Genomic DNA, 19,733 nt, shown 5'->3' with positions numbered 1-19,733 from the left:
GAGTACGGTAAAAAAAGAAGAAAAAAAAGCACCGTATTTGAATAAAAGCATCTTCTGCCAAACAAAAACAGACATTTCTTCTAAAATTCAGAGTTATTTTAGTTATAATCAGTGTCTAACTCTTTGATTTAAATATATATTTCATAGAGTACATGTATTGCAGTATTAGTACCAGTATCTGCTCCTCTTTTTTTTCTCATTATAGTTTGAGTTGGGGAAGAGTGCCTCTCCTTGTTCTCCTGTCCCACCATGTGTTCAGATGAGGAAGGGTAGGCATTATGATCTATGATTATTATTATTACTACTATCAGTATTAACATGTACCAGCGCTGTGGTCACGACACCAACCAGGGGTCACAAGACTATTTCAAATAAAATAAGAAAAGTGATCTCTTACACAAAATGAAGTTCATTTATTTCAGATTTGTATTTTTTTCATTTTACTGATGAAATATTAGATACTTTCACCTCTTCAATCAAATACAACAATCTGAGAAGTAAAATCATTCTTTGGATGAACTGCTCATAACTAATCAAACGAAGGCATTGACCTGGAGTCTCAGGTAGACCGCAGGGTTTAAGGGTCTCAAGGGACCAGAGGTTCAAGCTAATGGCTAGTAGAGTAAGACTGGAGTTGGTAGAAGTGCTATTGGCTTTAATGAATGACTTCATTTAGGTTTCTGGATTTAAAATGTGTTACAATCCCTCCTCTCTGTTCCTCCTCTCTTCAATAATGTCAGCACGAGTTATTTTATTTTCATTATGCGAAGGTTTTCACACGTCAAATCAGATATTTCACATATAAGTGATAAGACGCATGTATGCCAACGTTTTTCAATATTTACGTAAAAACATGAATTCACAATTACTTATCCACGACATGTAGCAAATATTCAAAACCTTTATTGATAAATAAATATTTTATTTAGTTTATTTCCACTAACGTTTAACAGCTAAAAAAAAATAGCCAAACAGACAGTTTATCATATGATTATACATATTCTTTTATTTCTTGTCTGTTTTTTGTTCGTAATCAGTAACTAAAGTACGAGATACTTCGCTAAGTCCCGCCCCCAAACTCAGACTGACCATTCACAGCGTAGCATCGTTCAGCTCCAACCAGGGCCCGAAAGTTAGCCGGCTCTGCTCCCTAGACTGAGCAATCGTTTCACATTAGTCTTAATTTTTTTTGTCTGGTTTAGTGGATTTGAAGCTAGTCGTGGCTAAACATTGTGTAATAGTGATACTTGTTAGTATCTTTTTTAAACTGTTTTCTCTGCTGAATCAGTTTCACATCCTGCATTTATCTTTCAAATGCATATTTCTGTCTTTCTCTCTGAAATTGCTTTGATTTTCCCAAAAAAGGAGATACTTCTTCACGGAGTGCAGTTAGTGACAGCGTGGTCTCCATGGTAAAGTAGCTCTGACAGTTTGACGGAGTAGCAGCGGTGGGGGGCGGGGCTTAGTGACGGGGTCATTTCCGTCACTGCTTATAAACTATACATTTAAAGTTGAAAGAAACTAAGTCATTGTGTTTTTTTTTAGCTGGCTCATTCTATCCTGTCCTGGGATAAAGTTGGATGAAGAGGGGGTTCCTCCTCCTCCTCCTCCTCCTCCTACTCTGTCCCACTCCATGTGTTTCGGGCTCGCGGACAGGGCAGCATGACGTCACGCAGGGTTGGTCTTGCCCTTTTATTAGCCACGGGAGCCAAGTGCCAGGTTGCAAGATCTCCTGCTCCACACTGCAGAGCTCTGTCCGGCCAGCGGCAGAGGGGATGTCCTACTAACTTCCACCCCAAAAAAAAAAAAAAAACCCCCCAAAAAAAACTTTCTAGAAACTTTCGGTCAAACAGACAAAAAAAACCAAAACACTGACTGACTGACTGACAAAGTGTCGCAGCTCGCCTCACTCCTACTTTTATGAAACTTTTACACGTGTTTTTTGTATTCTTTATTTTTAAAAACTAAAACAGGCTGCACATCTACTTTGATAACTTTTGAATGAGCCGCTCGCGTTGAGAGTTTTTTTTCCTTCTTCTCCCGGTCCTTATTTTTTAATTCTGACGTTGGGATAAAGTCGCTTCTTTATCATTGAAAGACTCGTGATGGCTGTCCTGTCACTAGCGTTACTCCTCGTAGGACTTGCATTGACTTCAGCTGACAAGGTAAGTGTCTGCATCGCTTCCACAGTCAACTCCTTTTCTGAAACCGTTTCTTCTTCTCCCGCTAATATTACAACCGAAGCGGAGAAGCGGTGGCCGACACGGCAACAGGTTACTTATTTATTCAGTTATTTTTATTTTTTAAAGTGTCTCCAAACTTTCCCGTTTGAGGCTGTGTGAACGCGCACACTGCTTCTTCTGTGAAATGCATGTTGACACTGCACACGCGTGAGTTCAGCCTGTTACATAAGATGTATAATAGAGGCATTTTTGTTACAATTTTTTTTTTTTGAAATACAAGCAGCTTTCACAGTAAACTTTCCGCTCTCTGACATCTCTCACTGTCAGATTATGATTTCCTTTCCGACTTGTGCCGCATTCTAACGAGCTCTTTCTCTCTCCCTCGTACAGGCTGGTGAAGTAGAAAGAGAGGGTGAGTGTTTATCTTCCTCTTCTTCTTCTTCTTCTTCTTCTTCTTCTTCTTCTTCGTCTCAATAGTTAGGTGTAAGTATGTGAGAAAGTAGAGAGAGAGGACAACCTTGGTGCAGTGAGATCAAAGTGGGAGGGGGAGTTTGTGTGTGAGGAGCTCTGTAATACACCCCCCCCCTCTCTCCTCCTCCTCCTCCTCCTCCTCTTCCTCCCCTTATTCCCTCTACTATCACCCTACCATTCCCCCCTACACACACACACACACACACACACACACACACACACACACACACACACACACACACACACACACACACACTGCCCTCCACACACACTTATACATTACACGAGCAAACTGCTTCAAGGGCTTTGTTATACAGGAAAGAAAATTCCACTTCTAAATCCCGCACATCTGTTCTCCATTCTGAGGTTAAGAAACAAGTGAGCTGCAGCAGCGTCCACGTAGGATCCTTTTACACCCGCCGCTATCTTCCCGAGCACCTCGAGGGCCCTCACACAGCAGCATGACAGCAGCTGCCAGTGGGACCACGGCGGGCCCTTCTTTCTTTTCCTTTTTTTTTTTGTTGCTTTCTAGTCCGCCACCGTTGGCTCTTTTCGTGGCCCCCATTATCGGCCTCGTAAAAGCAGTCATTTCACCCATTTAGTGTGGTTTCTCTTCAATTTTCCACCTCCAGCTTTGCTTCTTTTTTTTTTTAACAAGTTAAAGTCAACAGGCCTCATGCGAGAACCACTTGTATACGGACAGATTATGTTCCCGAGTGGTTTATGGGAACTTTGTCACATCCGATCATTTTCTCCTATTAAGAGTTTTCTCTTGGGTATAAAACTAAATGAACGCCATTGAAACAGTTGTTCTTTACTCTAATCTGAATAAGTTTATTATGCAAATGGATAAGCAAAAGGCCACATGTCGGATTCGAACCCGGGTCTTGGTACATGAGGCTCTCACTCTACCAGGTGATCTAACTGGACACCTGAACATCTGTCTTTCCATCTGTCACTGTGTCGGCCTCTCTCATCTATCTGTGTGACTGTCATGTTGACAGGTCGTTTTTTGTTATTCAGCATCTTCATGTCGAATCATTCCCTCTTCATTTCAGACACATTGCAGCACTGCTGCTCTCATGCTTTCTTTCCCACAACAGGAGGCTGCCTTAAACGGCAACATTTCGTGGTGATTGTTATGCTGTTGATCGCGCCTCATGAGCGCACTCCTCCTCGTGAACAGGTGGCGATTCATCAGGTTGAAACGAGCTATTTCAAAAGAGTTTTGGTGAATCCGACTTGGAACATGCACAGGCAAACCTCGCATGAAGAGAGTCAGAGAAATCTGGGATGAGCGTACTAATACATTCTTGGATAAGTTCGGTAGAAGTTTAGTGGTTAAGTTACAACCTCTTTGATTTGTAACGTGAAGAATTAGGATGTTCAGGTGTGAAAGAAGGCGAATCGCACTCTTTTATTTTGGTTTCTTCCGGTTAGAACAGATTCCTTTTCTCCTCTCGCTTGAGCACGACACGTTCATCCATCAGGTGGTCATTTGTGGTGCGTTCAAGTTCCCATGCTTTCAGGTCTGAGGTGACATTTGGTGCTCACAATTGAGAGCCACATTGTACAGAGTGGTTAGTTTGAACGTTTCTGGCAGCTTGATGGAGGAGCGGAGAGGGAGCGGTTCTCAGCCGAGGGTCGAGAAGAAGAGAAGAAGAGCGTCTTTGGAGAGCTGCCGTTTTGCACCAATGTCCAACAGTGATGAGTAGGAGGAGAAATCCATCATAGCAGATGGATGATGGACCAATATATATCTCGTCTCACAGTAGCGAGAGGTCGACTTCTAGTGGCTGTACTAGAAAGAGAGGACTTTTACTCTTTGTCTGCACACCGCCTCTGCAAACACCATGAACTTTGCTTTGCTTGGAGTGGTCTGACGAGGCTGAATGGAGCACAAATGACCCTTTAATCAACCAGTACTATCAGTTCATTTAAGCCATCCACTTTCTTTCAGACCTTTTTAAATCCGTGGTTGACAAAAATAATACGAGATGGTAACTAGAAGAGCACTCAGAGAGCACAGACCTCCACCAAGGCCAGTCCTTTTTCCAATCCAATTTAAGGATTAATTGTACTCAATTTCAAGTTAGTTAAACCAATGACCGCCGCATCATTATTATTCAAACGTGTCCTCTTCGCCATCTCTTAGTGAAATGCCATCAACACTTTGCAGGATTGCGTGGACTGCATGTGATGCACCTATCGGCAACATTTGATGACGCAACCTTTACAACAGGCCCAAACCTTTGTGATGGTTGGAGTTAAATCAATGTTTTCTAGACCAGAAAACACCGTAGAAAATGCATTTTTCTGTCAAAACAACTTCCAAACAGTTTAACGTTTGACATGTCAGTCGTGCGTAGGTGTGCCCACATATTACAAAAAGCATTTCTGTAAATGCTTAAACACTGTTAATGTGAAGCGGCAGCCGTAAGAAGTAACTCAGTTCACCTCTTGACATGATGTTCAGCGTGTGAACAGTAAACGGGTATTAGTGACATTCTAATTCTCTGGATTACACGCACGCCTTTCTGTGAATCCCTTGTGTTTATGTAAGCAGAGTCCAGCGTGGGAATGGCAGACTCCGCCACCACCAATAAAATCCACTACAAAGGAGACCAATTACTGAATGCAAAAAAATTCCATGGCTATTGTTTGATTTTTTTTTTTTTTTTAAAGGATTAAAACTTTAATAAACTGAACTCTAATTTGATTTGAATCCAAAGTGTTCGGGGCTTTAAGAAAAGATCAAAATGAACGTGAGCTGTAGGTCTGAATAAAGTAGTACAACGTACACAAATCTGCTCTTTTTTCTTCTTCCAAGGAGGAGGAACGGCTCTTGAGATTAGACCTGGGCCTCCAGAGGATTAAGCAGTGAAACGCCGCTCCTTCACTAATGAACACAGCTAATTCTTGGCTCCTCTTTGACTCGTGGCTCTGCAACTTTTTCATCCCTTAACGATTTTTTTTTCACACCGGCTTTACTGCGGCAAAGCAAACCGTGGGGAGACGTGAAACACTCTGTCTAGCCTAACAGCAGTCCTCCGCATGCTGCACTAATCGGTACCAAACAACTAACTCTGTGCCGTTGGTGTTGGCAGAGAGAGTTAAGTGAGCGTGAGGTGACGGAGGTATTTGCCCTGTAAAAATAAGACCTTTGATGTTTTTGCATGTTCAAAACCAGACACGTGCCTCCAGTTTGCTTTGCTTCTGGAATATGATGAAGGTGCTCTGTGTCAACGTTTATTAAGTGAGTGTGAGGAATTATTATTATTGTTATCATCAGATTGGCTGATGTTTTTCCCTCAAAAGTTCGTGGAGTGTATGTTTTTGACGTCGCGTGACATCGCCCACACTGTGATTTGTAAAGTATGGCATTTCCTCAGATGTGTAATTTTGCGTTTCACCATTGACACCTGTTAGAATGTCTTCTAGTCAAAACCTACAAGATGATTACAAGGTTTCCAGATTCACATTGCATTTATTTTTCCGACCAAAACCAAACCGAAGATCTCACAACGTGTCTGCCTGCCGTCTGCACACATTACGAAACCCGAAGCAGGCCTCGTGGAAATTCCCTTTAAACTGAGTGTTTTCAAAGCCCGCAGATTTCCTGGTGCAATTGAGTTGACCACAAATTAGCCAATGAACAAGAGCCTGAGGGTGAGCGGAGCAGTTTGCAAAGATGATACTGAAAACCTTCCAGTACGGGACACACATATTGTTTTTGTGAGCTCGGTATTTTACTTCTGACGCGTTAAACAACAACAGCTTATCGAGGACTTCAGGAAGTGTTTTTCTTCTGTGCGCTCTCTAACGGAGAGAGAGGCTTCGGCCTGCGTTAGCGGTGCCAGATCTAAAAGTAGCGATGCTCAAAAGAGACACACTGGCATCCGTCTCGCTGCGATTCTGCCCGTCTGTGACGAAAAACGAGGCCATGTTTAGAACGACGACAGCGCGAGAAAAACTCACAGCCTCCTCGTTCATGTCAAAGACCAAGCTCAACACCGGTGCTGAGAAACGCCAATCAAATACACACAAACTCCAGGTGGAATACTTTGTAGTATGTACAGTACGTGTGTGTGTGTGTGTGTGTGTGTGTGTGTGTGTGTGTGTGTGTGTGTGCCACTTCTATGGTTTATCTTTCAAGTAACGAGTGCTATCATTTGAGCTCAAACCTGACTTCCTGTTTTGTGTTTAACTTTCTCGCCTGTACCCGTAACAATAGGCCCACACCATCTCTTTGATTTATTCTTTATACGTTTATAATTATAATTACAGTATCAATATTGTTGACGGTAATAAAAGGGCTAAAAGCTTGAGCTGAAATGATTTGTCGATTAATAAATCAGTTGATTGGAATAAATCAATAATACCAAACGTTCCACAGCTTGAGCTGCTTTTCTTTGTTTTGTATGAGTGTAAATTGAATATTGTTAGGATTTGAACAGTTGGTCTTCTTTTTATTTCATTTAAAATATATAGTTTCTTTAACAAAATGTTTATTAAAAACACAATAAATTGATTGATAATGAAGATAGTTATTAGTTTGTTGAGCCAGTCAAAAGATGGCTGATGCTGAACCCTTTATGGACTCCAGAGCATTACATCCTCTTCACATCACTGCACATTTGTGAAAGAAGTTCAAACACGTATTCTACAGTCTGGCAGTAATGTGTTGATGCTTCTACTTCCCGCTCCCTTGAATGAACGACCGAAAGGCCTCACTGCCGTTGTGTTGTTTCACAGACCAGCTGAGGAGCCGGCTGAAGGAATACGGCCTCGTCACTCCCTTCAGCACCGACTCCCAGGGACGCTACCTGTCGCACCTGCTCTCCGCCACCCACAAGCAGCGCGTCAAGAGGGAGGCGTTGTCCTCCGCCGGAGCCGAACAGAAGCTCTTCTTCAACATCTCCGCCTTCGGGAAGGAGTTCCACCTCCGCTTGCGCCCAAACACCCGGCTGGTGGCGCCGGGCGCCATGGTGGAGTGGCACGACGAGACGGCGGGCGTCGGGAACGTCAGCAACAGCGTCGACGACGGCGACGGCGACGGTGCGGGCGCCAACCGGACGGAAGGGGCGGAGAGGATACTGCACCGTGAGCTGCTCAAGACAGACTGCACCTTCATCGGCGACATCACTGACGTGCCAGGGGCCTCGGTTGCCATTAACAACTGTGACGGACTGGTAAGTCCTCTTCAGCCATAAAGCTTCCTCCTCCTCCACCCCGTCGAACCTTTTCATTACAGAAGTGCCCTGACCTTATCAACTCTTCTCTAATGGATTTTAAGTGTCCGTAACTCCTGAGTTTAGCCTTTCTTTACGTCTGCGCTCGGGCATTTTTACAGCACATTGTCCTCGGAGATATTCTTCAGGCCTTTTTGTACAGATGTTTGTCACGGGTGAGTGGCCATCCATTGCGCCCACAAACCCAACGAATCTTCCCCCACCGAACCTCTTCCCAACATAAAACACAAGTTCCCTTTGTGCTCCACAAAAGTCAGCAGACCCATCCTCCCCTTCACCCCTCATAAAACACTCGAACAGCAATCGGGGGATGACCTGGGCCCGAATCTTTTTGAGTAGGCCAACAAGACATCTCTGTGTTTAAGGAAGAGCCTCGGCTCGCCCAAAAACTTTAAATGAAGTTCTCCGCAGGAATGCTGCAGACCTTTTTAAAAAGCAACACAAGGGACGTAGTGTAACTCACCACTCCTGATGGGCATTCACAATCTGTTCTAAGATAAAGCTGCTGTTAATTTATCGTTTTATTATTAACAGCAGATCTGCTGGGGAAATTCATTCCTGCTAACAGGTGCTGTCTCAAGAGTAGTTTATTCCCTAAAGCAGGTGTGCTACACCTGCAATCTGTCGAGCTGCGACGTGTTTGTTTTCCCCAAAACAGATTCAGGAAAAAAAAAAAAAGGAATTGGTAATAAAACTCTCATGTATTTTTAGTTGGGACTCTTGGAAGCACAATGGCGGCCGATCCAGCACTAAAAGGTCTAAAAGCAGGTCAGATCCGTCCTTTATCCAGTGAAATATCTCCACACGGACGAGATGGATTTGCATATTATTTTGTGCGGACGCTCATTATTCCCAGGCAATGAATCCTACTGACTTTAGTGACTTCCTGTCTTTTACTTTTCCCTTTTGGTTTTTATTGAAACATCTCTACAACCATCAGACGGATTACCATGAAATTTGATCCGCATATTCACGTTCCCTGTGGGATGAATTTAAATAATTGTTCTTCCAGCTCCGTTATCTACTTAGAATTTCAGTTTGTCCAATATTTTGTACAGTACTACTTTTGTTTAAGCGACACAGTACTTTGTGTTTAGGGTTAGTTCAGTGCTAACTAGCTAATATTAGCACGCTGATGTGACGCGTTGCCCTGTCATGATACCTACTAGATGATAATATCAGATATAATTGCAGTAAACAATGTTATCGTCATTATAAGACCATTTTATACCACTGATAATAATAATAATAATAATAATAATAATATAATAGCGTAATAATACAAGTACACCCTTTTAAAGAGCAAATGATTTTTATTCTGAAACATTTTCAGACATTTGAATTAAAAAGAGTCTGTGAAGAAAAAAATATAAAAATATTCTAAATAAATAAAACAAATAAAATAAAACCACACAAAGAAAAAAAACGTATGAAATGGTTATTAAAAATGGGCGATGTCTCATTATGGTAGGAATAACACGCATCATTCTTATGTAAACAAACAGGCATGTATATATCATGTCGTGTCCATATATCGAAATATAAATTCATAACGTAAACATTACCACGGCCATGTCCATGCATCGTACAAGAAGTCGGTAACGTAAACATTTGAAGGGGTGGTCGAGCTCACTGAGTAGAACGGGTCGTCCTTTAACCAGAGGGTCGGCGGTTCGATCCCCTGCTCCGACTGTCCTCACGTTGAAGTGTCCTTGAGCGGGACACTGAACCCTCAGTAGCTGCCTGGGCGCTTTTAAAACAGCTCACTGCTTCTAAAACGCTTAGGATGCATATTTATTGTATGTAGCTGTTAAGTTAAACGTTGTTTTTATTTATGGAGGTGTATGAAGGCACGAGCTACATCAGGCTCTGGTTAATGTGATAAACTCATCCTTGGTTTTAGTGTCTTCAGGGGAATTTCTGACTAGAACAAAAAGAGGACGTAACACCAGCCTTGTTCTGTTAACAACGTGTCCTCACTGCTGTTCATCTGGATTTATTACCTCTTCATACCTCAGTGCGCCGTGCCGTTTTATCCGTTTTGACTGCCGCCTATTTAACTTTAATATTGCACCGGTGCTGCTTTTAGAAAAAGGTAACTATACGCTCAAAAATCTGACTTGCAACATCAAGCGCAGCCTTTACTGCTGCCTATCAAAAGGCAGCACTCGCGGAAAGCAGTTCCTTCAGGAGCGCTGGAATGAGTGACGCAAAGACAGGATGATAGTGAGAGCCCTCGGGAATTAACTCATTGTGAAACATGAATGCAAGGCCTGGCAGTCTGCATTTTCTTAGATATAAGTGTGTGTGTGTGTGTGTGTGTGTGTGTGTGTGTGTGTGTGTGTGTGTGTGTGTCAAGGATTTGATTCTCAGTTGATAGCCGAAGGTGCTCTGCAGGGGTTCACTTTATTCTCTCCATATTACAACGCTTGTAACAAGGCAGCACATGTAGAGTGAGATTCTCACCGGTAGGCCACGGCAGTGTGAGGGTTCCACAGAAACAGACCTGCGTTTTTTTTTTAAATGTGTTTAAATGGGCTGACTTCCTCGGAAAATTGAAACAGGTTCATTCACAAGCAGAAGGTCTTGTCTTGCACGAAACTTGAGTCGACCCCCATGTGACGTCAGACAAACAACAAACAGCATTCTTGCCAGATGAAAGCTAAAATCGTACAGTAAGCAGACTGAAATAAAAGCTGCTGACATCAGAGGAAATCAAGGTTTTATGCAACTACCGACCCTTTTTTGTAAATGACTGTAGTTCTGATGATTCAATACGTTTCAAAACAGGTTACAATGTGCTTTTACACATACAAGGGAAGCCAATCAATCATGAATGAAGACAAAGTGTGCCATTACCAGCTAATAAGAGTGCCAGTAAATGTGCCGTAAAAGCCTGTATTTGATATTAAAAGGTTTTTTTTAAAGTTTATAAAGTTGTTGCTAATTTGAGCAGGCTCTTTCCATTATTTAGAGAAACTAAAAGTGAACTTCAAATCCACTCTGGTGGCAAAATTAGATCAGAAATAACAAGATGACACTTTTCTGCAATCTAAATGTAAAAAATTGATCGAAACTCTTCTTTAAACCCACAACAAATCTGCATTTGATTTTTAAGGCTGAAGGTATTAAAGTAGTTTTTGAGTGAGGCAGGAATAAAAATAAAAAAAAACAACCTCCAGTGGCGTCAGTTCAAATGAGAGACGACTAAAATGATAAATTAGGCTTTTCCTGTCTTTTGAATATCCCCTTAAACAGGCTCTTGAACTTCCTGGTAAACAGTTCATTTTGAGTGATGACTTCACGCTGGATGAGACTACACGCTCAAAAAGTCAAGCTAATAGTTTGTTCTCAAATATGTAACATAATAGTGAAAAAATACACATCACAGTTTTAGGTTTGAGAAGATGAAACCAGGGAATTTGTGCCATTTTTGCTTTAAAATAAATTACCAACATTTAATTGATTATCAAAAATTGGTGGCTACTTATTTTCGGTAGATGAACTAATGAATTAATCACCCATTTAAAAAACAAAGTGGCAGTATGAAGCACAGCTTCTCTGTTTTCAACTGTAGCGACCTGTCAATCACAAGGTATTATGGTCTGTTTGACTCTAAATGGACCATAATGTACTAAATGAACATCATGCTGTATTGAAGAAGACTTGAAACTAGAGATTGAGACCATAAACTTATGTTTACAATGTTTACTGAGGGAATAAATCAAGAGAGAAGTAGAGGCATTTTAGACTAGACTTCTATACAACCAGAGGAGTCGCCCCCTGCTGGTCACTAGAGAGAATGCAGCTTTAAGACACTTCTGCATCGGATTCACTCTTCAGAACTGGAGTTTGCTGCCTGGTCAAGTCATCCTCAAGTCTTTCAGACATGACTTGGAAGTCAAAAAGCAAGTTTTTCTGGTCTGTTAATGCTTAGTCTGGAAATTACAATAGCACATCAAGCACAATGGCCGACAACAGTGTGGAAACAGGGCATTTAACATCCAGTTGCAAGTAATATATCAAATCATCTGTATGTGCAGCTCTTCATGAGGCCCCACGATGAGTTTCTGTCTCTTTTCTAAAATAACCCGGCTTGTTTACGCTTGTCACTCACACAAACTCTTCTGTGTTCTCTGCACTCGGCCGTTTACTCCCCCTGAGTGGTTTATGGGATTGCGCATCATTTAATTCAATAGAGTTTTATTGAAATGGGAAAAGGCTCTTTAATTATGAGGAGCGTGGTAACCGTCAGTGAGCTCAGTCACTCGCGGGACATTATGTTCACGTAGTTTGATGTATTCTCACAAAGCAACGCTCGGCTTCATATTTGTCGGTCTTTTGTTGTGCTGCAGTCATATTTGAGTGTCTGACAGGAATTTTAAAATACCGTCTCTCTGAAACGTCTCTGTGTGAACTCTTATTATAATCACCTGAACAAAGATAAAGCCACTCTGACCTTTTTCGTCAGTCCTCTGCAGGATTTGGCCGTTTCCTTTGATTGCAGCGAGAGGAAGCAGTTCATCACTTGGGCAGATTCAGTCTCTTCAAGACATTTATAGTTGAACCTCGCCGGAGACTCAGGGCCGAGAGGGGTCCACACAGGATGTGAGAGTATTGCTTTGTAAATACCGTCGTGGCAGGATGTCACTTTGAAGACGCCAACGGCCATCAAACCTCTGTCTCTCTGCCCGGTGGAAGGCGGATTTGAGAAGACTGCTGCTGCACGCAAACACTGTATGATATCACACTGCAGTATAGAATAATATGAGGTTTGTTTCAATAATACAGAAAATCGGGATAAAATCTTAAAAGGTTGCAGCTTTCTGCAGCTCAAATACTTTTGATTGATTTCTCACTTTCTTTTCGGGACTCCGTCACACTCTCTTCACTTGCTACAACTTTCTGTCAAAATCACTTATTTTAAAACTGTAAACTGCAGTGATTATTGCCCCGATACAGCACCAAACAAAACATTTTGTATATCATGATGTATAAAAAAAAGAGCACGGAAATAAAATCCTGGTGAAAGTAAGCCTTTTAAAATGTTTGTGCAAAAATCAAAAAAACCAAAAGCATTGTACCATACTTAACTAATATACTATTCAAATTGAGGATTTTATTATTGTTTTTGATTGTGAAACAATCAATAATTAAGTAATTAACCGCCGTTCAGTTTGACCATCTCTTGTTTTTATCTCTTTACCTCTAAATGGACACGGGCACATAGTTAGCAGCTCGTTGGTGCTTTTTCTACTCCATCACGTTCTATGACTGGAAGTATTTTCTAAGCTGTCAACATCACAAGGTGACTTCGTTTACGGTAAACTGCAGTGATCAGTGGTCTGTTACAGCAGGAAAACTACACATTTTGGATGTGGTGGGGCATAAAAGGACTTTACAATGTGATGTATATGATGCAATACAATACGATACGATACGATACAATGTGATACGATACGATACAATACGATACACTACAAGACAATACAATACAATGTGATACGATACAATGTGATACGATACGATACAATACGATACACTACAAGACAATACAATACAATACAATACGATACAATGTGATACGATATGATACAATACGATACACTACAAGACAATACAATACAATACGATACAATGTGATACGATACGATACGATACAATACGATACACTACAAGACAATACAATACAATACAATACGATACAATGTGATACGATACGATACGATACAATACGATACACTACAAGACAATACAATACAATACGATACAATGTGATACGATACGATACGATACAATACGATACACTACAAGACAATACAATACAATGTGATACGATACAATGTGATACGATACAATGTGATACAATGTGATACGATACAATACGATACACTACAAGACAATACAATACAATGTGATGCAATACAATGTGATACGATACGATACAATGTGATACGATATGATACAATGCGACATGATGCAAGATGATACGATACAAATAAAATCCCAAAATGTATCAATGGATAGGTTGATTTTAAAACAAAAATGGTAAAAAAAAAATAAAAATAAAATATTTATAGTAGAAAAATCGGGAAAAAGACTGATTTGAATAAAAACCATTGGCAGCCCAAACACTCTGTAGTGTAGCTATTTCTGTAGCTATGTGTGTTTTGAAAATCTGTGACAAAAAACAAAAAAGGACACCATGCAGGTAAATTCAGATTTTCAAACTGCTGTTTGCACCTCAGTCTTCACTGGGACCATTTCACGTTGCTTTGTGCACAAAGTCGGCGGATCATTTGTGCCTATTTGCCCACTTTTTCGCTCCACATTTAATTCTGGAGGCAAAATGTCAACATCACAAGAGGACCTCATTTACTGTAGTGTGTCATGAGACAAAACTAATTTAAAATATATATTTTTTGGGACATCCAATCGAGGGGGAAAGAAACCCCAGTTTAGCTTGCTCTGCCTCACGCTGTTTGCAGCCTGAATGCAAAGCATGCAGGACTGCATAACTGGAGATCAAACACTCGGCAAACCAGTGGTTGCTGATGAAAAAGCCTGTCGTTGGGGGCCAGTGCTCTTTGATCTCAAGTGGTAGCCTTGGCCCTCGCTAGGTGTGTGTTTTACTGTTTCTTAATTATAGCCAGGCTGCTGTCTGGAAGTCTTTACTGCAGCAGGCAGGCAGGCAGGCAGGCAGGCAGCCTGCTAAATGCTTATGAGGCAGATACTTCCTCCCTCAGCAGCAGTAGCAGTGTGGGGGCGAGGTGAGGGACGCTGGTCTTTGCTGGCCTGTGTGGGAGACAGACATCATGTTTCATGCATGTCAGAGGCACCAGGGAGAGTTTTTTTTTTTTCTTTTCTTTGCTCTTTTTTCCTCGGTAAACGCGGATGAAACACATCAGAGCTGAACTCTGTTTTCTGCCTCAAGTTTAGTCCCATATTAAAAAACCAATCTGTCAGGGGGTCACACCATAGGGCGCGTTCAAATATGACGCAAAGCAAACAGTCTGTCAGCTCATTTATGTCTCCCGGTGATTCATGGTTTCTGCTCCAAAACCTGAATCACTGTTCATCTCATTACCACCGTTAAGGATTAAGGACTCTTCATAGCTATTTTAGAATTAGAAATGGTCTTACTTTAATGGATTTTATTTTAGATTTTGCTCACTGGAATCTGGGTCCTATTAATTATCCTTTAACACTTAACCAGCCCTTTAGGTGGTCTGGATTCTTCCAGTGTTCACTACTTCTATTTAGGACAGTTTGGCCCTCAGACCCTCAGTTATGATCCGACGCGTTTGTCTATATCAGCCATTCCCAAAGACTGGGTCGGGACCCGCAGGTGGGGCGCAGAAGATGTTACAATGGTTTTAGAAGTTCTTCTATTTTACATTTATATCTGCGTGACACCTTAGAGCCACAGGTGGGTTTGTCTGTTCGTTTAACTGACGAGAGGAAATGGACAATATGAGATGGTTGTGCCTAGATGCATTTATTTGGTCTCATTTATACAGTATTTAATATTTGTGTAAGTTTTCAATAACGGACGCTTAAAACAAAGTTGTGATTCATGAAGGCATATCTCTTCTGAATGGCTGGTTTAGCTATTCAAGATAATAGAGCGTGATGTGGAAATAGGAGTAACAATGGTCAGGAAATTTTCATTCACACACAAATTTGCTCTTCTCACAATTTGTACATCGGGTCTATTGGGAATTGGGTCGCGATGGTTTGTCATTTTAAAAGTGTGGGTCTGTTTGGAGAAACACTGGTCCAGAAGCCTTTCTTTTCACAGTATAACTTGAACTTGCTCTGTTGATACGTTAGACTGTATGAAACATGGACATAGTCTCTGTGATGTCACCCATAGGTTTCTGAAGAACCAGTGAAGCTCAGGCTGGCCTCAAATAGTCAGAAAAATCTTTACAGATTTAAATTTTTCTCTTTCAAGCAACTATATTTAGAACTCATAGCAACAGTGATAAACTCGATGCCAAACAATTCAAGAAAGGATTCCTGTCCAAATCAGAATCACACCTGCTTATGAAGGATGTTTTTGGATTATCCATAATGTGCAATTAAACAGCAACGGTGGATGTTAGTGGCGACCCAATGGTGCAGTGCTTTAAATGTAGCTGCCGCAAGGAATACTGGGACGGCATCATCTCCTTTCCTTTGGTAAAGGATGGCTTAGTGAACCCTGTGCTAAAGGAGATAAGAAAGGAAGCATTGATGCACCTTTTTCTTAGCATTCACAGAATTCGACCGGCTCTTATTATTATGGCTACCACTTGAATACTTCGGGTTCCTTTCACTCTGTAATCAAACAACACTATTCAATAGCACACAGTACAAAATCCAAATTTTTTTTTTGCTAATCCAAAAATGGCCAAACAGGTGGATCGTTGACGTAGCTGAGCGGACGGCGAGCGACCTGAGCCGGCTGCCGCATGTCACTTTAAGTGGCCACTCCCTAAATTATGTATAATTTTAAGCCTTAATATAATTAAAAACAGGGAGTTTTTTTGAAAAAGTAAGCTCCCGTACAGTTGGCTATAGTATAGTTTATTTCTGCTGTTAAGTTAACATGGAGGGTCTATGGGGATTGACTCGCTTTTGGAGGCAGCCTCAAGTGGCCATTTGAAGAACTGCAGTATTTGTCACTTTATTTTGCATCTTCAGAGGTTTCCGCTTGATCGATACTCATAATATTACATGTAGAGCTAGACCGATAAATTGGCCTTGCTACAGTGAATCAGCTGAAAGGAGCTCATTGCAGATATTTCGCTAGTTTCAGAACAGAAATGCCAAACTAGGTTTGAGGTCTTTTAGTGTCAACATCACATCGTTTGTCCACTAGAGAGCAATCACGAGTAGATATTACACTGTAAAATGTTTTTTTATTATTTTTTTTAATCTAAGGGTAAATGTTATGTGTTTCTGTTTTGAAACATACCGTTCAGCTCAGATGTCATTATCCGATTTTTAACAAGCTCCCCTGTCAGCCTAAAAAAAAAAATCCAGCATCGGACGGATTTTAATTGTATAAGTTCACATTGATGTAACTTTTCTGGCTGTGTTCTGAAAGCTTTGCTAAAATATTCATGACAAACGAACGCTCTGACTGTTGCCACACGCACATGGATCTTGCCAATGGCTTCCTTTGAATTATCTCTGCGTGGAAAGAAGGGGTGCTGGTGCTTCGGTCTTTGGCTGGAATGGAAGTCTTGATCTTGGTGATTTTTGCAGCAGCAGAGTGTCTCCTTTGTGAAACTTCTCTTCCACTGAGAAACACCGCAGCCTTGTGCGGTTCAGATCGCTCTCTGCGACGCTCTTTAATAATTTAAGGTTCATGTTTGGACCTTTTTATCACGAGGATTGATTTGATTGATCCCAGAACGCCAAACCTGAACCTATCTTCTGTATCTTATGTCTGCAAAGATCAAAGAGCAGACATACGAGCTGTTGAAAGCTGTCTTTTCAACTTTTTCACTGGGTTTTTTGGGAAATATGGGCTCCATGGAAGCATTTGCTTCCGTTTATGGGATATAATGACAGTGTTTGATCCTTGAAACACACCTGGTCTGCGATGGAGTTTTTTCTTTTTTCTGTGAAAGGACGATATATATATATATATATATATATATAATTTTTTTACAAGTACAGTACTTCCATCGTTAACAGTCGGAGGCAGCGACTCAGCTGAGGATGCTTGGCTTTGTTTCTTTTTCACGTGGATGAAACATACAGAACACGCTTCTTAAAAAGAAAAAAAAGATCCTGGAAAACAACGAAGGAATGTGACTGACCATGAGATGTCAGAAGTGGGTGTATGTATGGTGTGTCATTCCCATCCTCCTCCTCCTCCTCCCAACATAAGTCCATGTCTGGCCTCCTCTCTTGTGCTCACAGGGTTCCCCTCTCACAGAGTTGATGGTTCACATACTGCAGATGTTTTATTGTGGAGCCCTGAAAGGCAACGAGGGGAAGCTTCTCATGTCTGATGTATTTTTGGACTTCGGGAAAATAATCTGTGTGTGTCTGCTTTTCGTCCGCGGAGGAGTGCGGATTAATGAGTTGTTCGTGATGAGTAACTCCCTCATGCTGTTATAAATGAAGTCTCAGAAACATTCAAACTTTTTAATTTTTTCCTCTGAGCGTTCGGAGACAAACATGGAAATAAACCAGTGAGATTGCGTTTAGTTTTCACATTGATGCAAGGCTGCAGCTGATTAATTATTTGTAGATGACTCTTAATACGTCCTGTTGGATGTAACACACGCCTGACACCAGTATTTACTTACAGCGATGTTGAGGGGAAATACTTCCCCTGCAAAACTCATCTCACACTTTATGATGTGTCCTGAAGTTTTGAATGTCTCTCTGTATGATTTTAGCCAGGCCGGCAGTGTGGCTCTAGGTATGACGAATGGCTGTCTACCACTGTGGTCCAGACTGAAATATACCAACAGCTTTTTGATGGATTGCTCAAATAGCTCAGACATTCATGTTTCCCAGAGAATGAATCCTCGTGACTTTAAGAGCCACCATGGGGTTAATGTTTGTGGTTTTTATTTGAATATCTCAACGGCTATTTGCTGGATTCCCGTGACATTTGGTTTATACGGTCACATGTTCATGTTCCCCAGAGGATGAACCCTGAGGACTTTGTTGGTCCCCTGACTTTTCTTTAAGAGCCACCATGGGGTTAATGTTTGTGGTTTTTATTTGAATATTTCAACAGCTATTTGATGGATTCCCGTGACATTTGGTTTATACGTTCACATGTTCATGTTCCCCAGAGGATGAACCCTGAGGACTATTAAGAAGGTTAATGTTTGTGTTAACTATTTGAATGATTGCCATGACATTTGATCCAGATATATTCATACTCCCCTAGACAATGAATCCTCATGACTCTAAGAGCCAGCATTAAGTTGTGGCTTTGAGTTAAATATCTCAACAACTATTTGATGGATTTCCATGGAATTTGGTTCAGACTTTTATGTTTCCCAGATGATGAATCCTCATGCCTTTCTTGGTCCCCTGACTTTTCCCTCAGAGCCACCATGAGGTAAATGCTTTTTGGTTTTGAGTTAACTGTCAACAACTATTTGATGGATTGTCATTTATGTTTGCTTCAGGATGAATCGTAATAACTTTGGTGACCCCTTGACTTTTTATCCAGCACCACCATCAGGTCAAAAAGTAAATGCCTCATTTGCAGTTTGTGTTTAGTGCTAATTAGCAAACGCTAACATGCTAAACTAAGATGATCAACAGTAACATGTTGGCAGTCCAAAGTCGTTTTGAGCATGTTAGCTTAGCATGCTGACATTCTGCTCAAAGCACCTCTGGTCCTCAATTAGGTGCAACTGGTGTAACTCCTTGTATCAACTGTGCATCTATCCGATCCCTTATTTCGTGTAGAATCAGGGTTTTGTGGGATACAAGAGATTTGTAAACGTTTAGAGATTTCTGTTATACCACGGCATCCATACCTTAAACATCTCTGATTGTAGGGCATTGTGGGCAATGTTGCAAATCAATGATCGGGACCGCTTTATGGCGTTAGAGGATGCCTTGACGACGGAGTCAACTCCGTCCAAGATGCGTTCGAAAGTTCAGAGAAAAGCTAGTAAATTAACCTTTTGAGTTCTTTTGTCACACAAGACCAAGAAAGATGCTAAAATATAAACAGTTTCTATTCAGTGTAGTTTCACTTTATGCTGTATCAACGACGTATATTATTATATTATTATGTTATATTGCAATCATGATGAAAAACTATGTGTACATTGATGAAAGGCTTATACATACG

The 19,733-nt window shown here is 41.1% G+C and overlaps 1 protein-coding gene across 1 annotated transcript in view; it reads left to right on the top strand.

Moving 5' to 3' along the window:
* Positions 1-1,620: 1,620 nt before the first annotated feature.
* adamts3 (ADAM metallopeptidase with thrombospondin type 1 motif, 3) overlaps positions 1,621-19,733 on the top strand; it is a 135,581-nt gene continuing 117,468 nt past the window's right edge. Inside the window, exons 1-3 of the mRNA XM_068720918.1 lie at positions 1,621-2,165; positions 2,574-2,595; positions 7,410-7,846. Of these exons, the coding sequence (XP_068577019.1) occupies positions 2,106-2,165; positions 2,574-2,595; positions 7,410-7,846 (519 nt within the window). The 5' untranslated portion in view covers positions 1,621-2,105. The remainder of the gene's footprint in view (positions 2,166-2,573; positions 2,596-7,409; positions 7,847-19,733) is intronic.

Source organism: Cebidichthys violaceus, unplaced genomic scaffold (assembly GCF_023349555.1).
Source record: "Cebidichthys violaceus isolate CVI_PGR_0920_01 unplaced genomic scaffold, fCebVio1.0.p SCAF_26, whole genome shotgun sequence".
NCBI classification, from domain to species: Eukaryota; Metazoa; Chordata; class Actinopteri; order Perciformes; family Stichaeidae; genus Cebidichthys; species Cebidichthys violaceus.
Note: the sequence above shows the minus strand (reverse complement) of the source record. Positions and strands in the feature narration are given on the sequence as shown.